At 45.6% G+C, this 3036-nt stretch overlaps 1 protein-coding gene across 1 annotated transcript in view; it reads left to right on the forward strand.

Annotated features, from left to right (window-relative positions):
* The first annotated feature begins 291 nt into the window (after positions 1 to 291).
* The window catches only part of LOC122547515 (chitinase domain-containing protein 1-like), a 6078-nt gene continuing 3333 nt past the window's right edge, over positions 292 to 3036 (forward strand). The window contains exon 1 of the mRNA XM_043686130.1: positions 292 to 401. Coding sequence (XP_043542065.1) covers positions 292 to 401 — 110 coding nt within the window. The remainder of the gene's footprint in view (positions 402 to 3036) is intronic.

Consider the following 3036-nt stretch of genomic DNA (forward strand, 5'->3'; position numbering starts at 1 on the left):
TATGACGCGCAAGGGGCAGTACAAATGTTCATGCTTCATTTTCTTTGAAGATAGTGCTGTTCCAGTCTGTGTGATAGAAGTTTAAAGCTGCTGAAGAAGTTGGTGCAGTTTCGACAATTTCAAACTCCCTCCACTCAGTGAGTGGAAAGAGGTTTGAAACTTCTCTGAGCTTGCCTTTGAATTGTTAGTGAACTAAAATGTCTGGCATTCCTGCTCGATGTGGTAAGATGGTGTACTTGCTGGCTCTGGGGAACAGAACAGGGGCAAAAATGACCTTATGTCTTTGACGGGATGAATTTGTCTTCCAGGGAACTCGTCCACGTGATCCGCCACTTGGCCAATGCCTTGTGGGAAGCCAAGCTGAAAATTGTGCTGGTGATCCCCCCAGCCATCTCTGCAGGGTAAGCATTGGATGCTGTGCTCAATAACACATGGGCTTTTCCGTCCGGAAATGTCACTGACTGCATAGTCTCCTGGAAAAGCAGCATTAGATCCCAGCTTGGTCTCTTTTCAAATGTGGAGGGCTGTCAGTGAAAGCAGTCACAAGAGGCTGCCAGTGTACTTTTAACAGAAAATGAAAATGTTTATTAAACAAGAAAAATAATGTGCAATATCACTCGAGACAAAACAAGAGGTGACAAAGATTTCAACGCAGATAGCAACAAAGGTTTCAAATCCCCACACTATTCTTTCTATCGTATGAACTAGGAGCAGCAGTCGGCAGCTCAGCCCCTCCGGCCTGCTCTGACCTTTTGTACAGTCATAGCTGATCTCATCTCGGCCTTGAGTCTGCTTTCCTGCTCACTCCCCGTAATCCTTTAAACCATTACTAATTAAAAATCTCCTTAAATGTACTTGGTGACCCAGCATCCCCTACATCCGGGGGGGGTCCTGAATTTTACCTGTTTATGACTGAGAAAAATAATTTCTCCTCAAATCTGTTTTAAATCTGCCACCCCTTAACATAAAACTGTGTGTCCTTTCATTCTAGATTTCCCCACATCTGCTTTGTCCATCCCCTTATGTACCTCTGTTAGATTTCCTCTCATTCTCCTTGGCTCCAGAGGGTACAGGCCTCAACTGCTCAATCCCTTTCCTCATCTCTGGAATCGATCGAATGAATCTCCTCTGAACTGCCTCCATTGCAACTACATCCCCCCCCTCTTCCTCAAGTATGCGGACCAAACTAGTCCACAGTACTCCAGGTACGGTCTCACTGATACAGCTGCAGCAACACTTCCCTACTTTTATACTCCAAGCCTTTAATAATAAAAGCCAAAATTCCATTTGCCTTCCCTATTATCTATTGTACCCGCATTCCTGGTTTCTGTGATTCATGCAGGGGGAGGAAATACCCTCGTGGTATTCTGACTGGACCATTAACCCAGCCACCCAGGGAATGTTCGGGGGACCTGGGTTTGAATCCATCCATGGCAGACGGTGGAATTTCAATTCAATTTAAAAAAAATCTGGAATTAAGAGATTATTTATGATCATGAATCCGTTGCCAATGGTCGGAAAAACCCCATCTGGATTCACTAATATCCTTGAGGGAAGGAAACTGCCATCCTTACCTGGTCTGGCCTACATGTGACTCCAGACCCATAGCTATGTAGCTGATTTTTAATGCCCTCTGGGTAGTTAGGGATGGACAATAAATGCTGGCTTACCCAGCAATGTCCACGTCCTGTGAAGGAATTAAAACAAAAGATGCACAGGAACACCCAGATCCCTCTGCACTGAAGCACTCTGACGTTTCTCTCCATTTCAATAATAAGTTGCCTTTCTAATTCTCTGACCAAAATGGATAACCTCCCGCTTGGCCACGTTAAACTTCACCTGTTAAATTCTGGTCTCTTCGCCTGATCAATCCATATTGGTTTGTAAATATCTTCATTGCAACTTCCGATCCCTCCTGTTTGAGTGTCACCTGCAGATTTGGCTGTAGTACTTTCTATCCTGCATCCAAGTCATTCATATCAATTGGAAATAGTTAGGGCCTGAGACCCAACCCTGTGGCATCCTATCAGTTACAGCTCGCCAACCAGAAAAAGACCCATTTATTGTAACTATCAGCTTTCTGTTGGTCAGTGAATAAATTACCCTGATCCCCATGTGATCTTACGCAGTGCATTAACCCTTCATGCAGCACCTTTCCAAATGCTGTCTAGAAAATCCAGGATCCCTATTATCGGCGTTGCTTGTTACGCCTTCGAGAACTCTAGCAAATTGCACAACCATGATTTACTTTGATAAAACCATGTGGATCCTGATGGATTGTGTTTTAACGGGCAGTACAGCATAGCTTCTGATTCTAGCAAAGTCCCAGCTGATTGGAAAACTTCTCTCAGAAAAGGAAAGATGCAGGAAACTGTCAAGTGGTTAGCCTGAGGTCTGTCGGGCACAACATATGATGATTATTCTGTAGGTGGTAACAGGACAACGTAAAGAGTCAGAGCGATTTCCTATTTGAGTCCTTTAGGAATGCAATGAACAGGGTGGATAAAGGGTCACCAAGTACATTATAAAGAGATGGGAGGTTTAGATTTCCCACAGACACTGAGTGCACAGCTCACTCTGAAGTACTCCCACACCCAGTTCCAGGCTCTCTCCCACAATGCATCGTGGTCAAATTCCACACTGTCGTGTGTGTGTGTGTATGTGCGCGCGCACGAGAGAAAGAACAGGGGAGGGAGAGAGAACAGGTATGGGGGGAGGGAGAGAGAGAGAGAAAATGGTCATTTTGTAGGGGGAGGGTGAGGAGGAGTGGACAAGCTGTGTGGGGTTTAGGTGGAGAGGGTTATTAGAGGAGAGATGGAGAATGGGGGGAGAGACACAGAATGGACGGTCTGTGTGAAGATTGGATGAAGAGGGTAATGGGGAGATGGCAGAGAGAGAATGGGGGTTGGTAGACAGAGAGTGTGAGTGGCGGGACTGTATGGGATTGGTGAAGAGGGTAATGGGGAGGGGACAGAGAGAGAATGGGTGTTGGTAGACAGACAGAGAATGGGTGTTGGTAGACAGACAGAGAATGGG

Source organism: Chiloscyllium plagiosum, unplaced genomic scaffold, assembly GCF_004010195.1.
Source record: "Chiloscyllium plagiosum isolate BGI_BamShark_2017 unplaced genomic scaffold, ASM401019v2 scaf_6901, whole genome shotgun sequence".
Lineage (NCBI taxonomy): Eukaryota > Metazoa > Chordata > Chondrichthyes > Orectolobiformes > Hemiscylliidae > Chiloscyllium > Chiloscyllium plagiosum.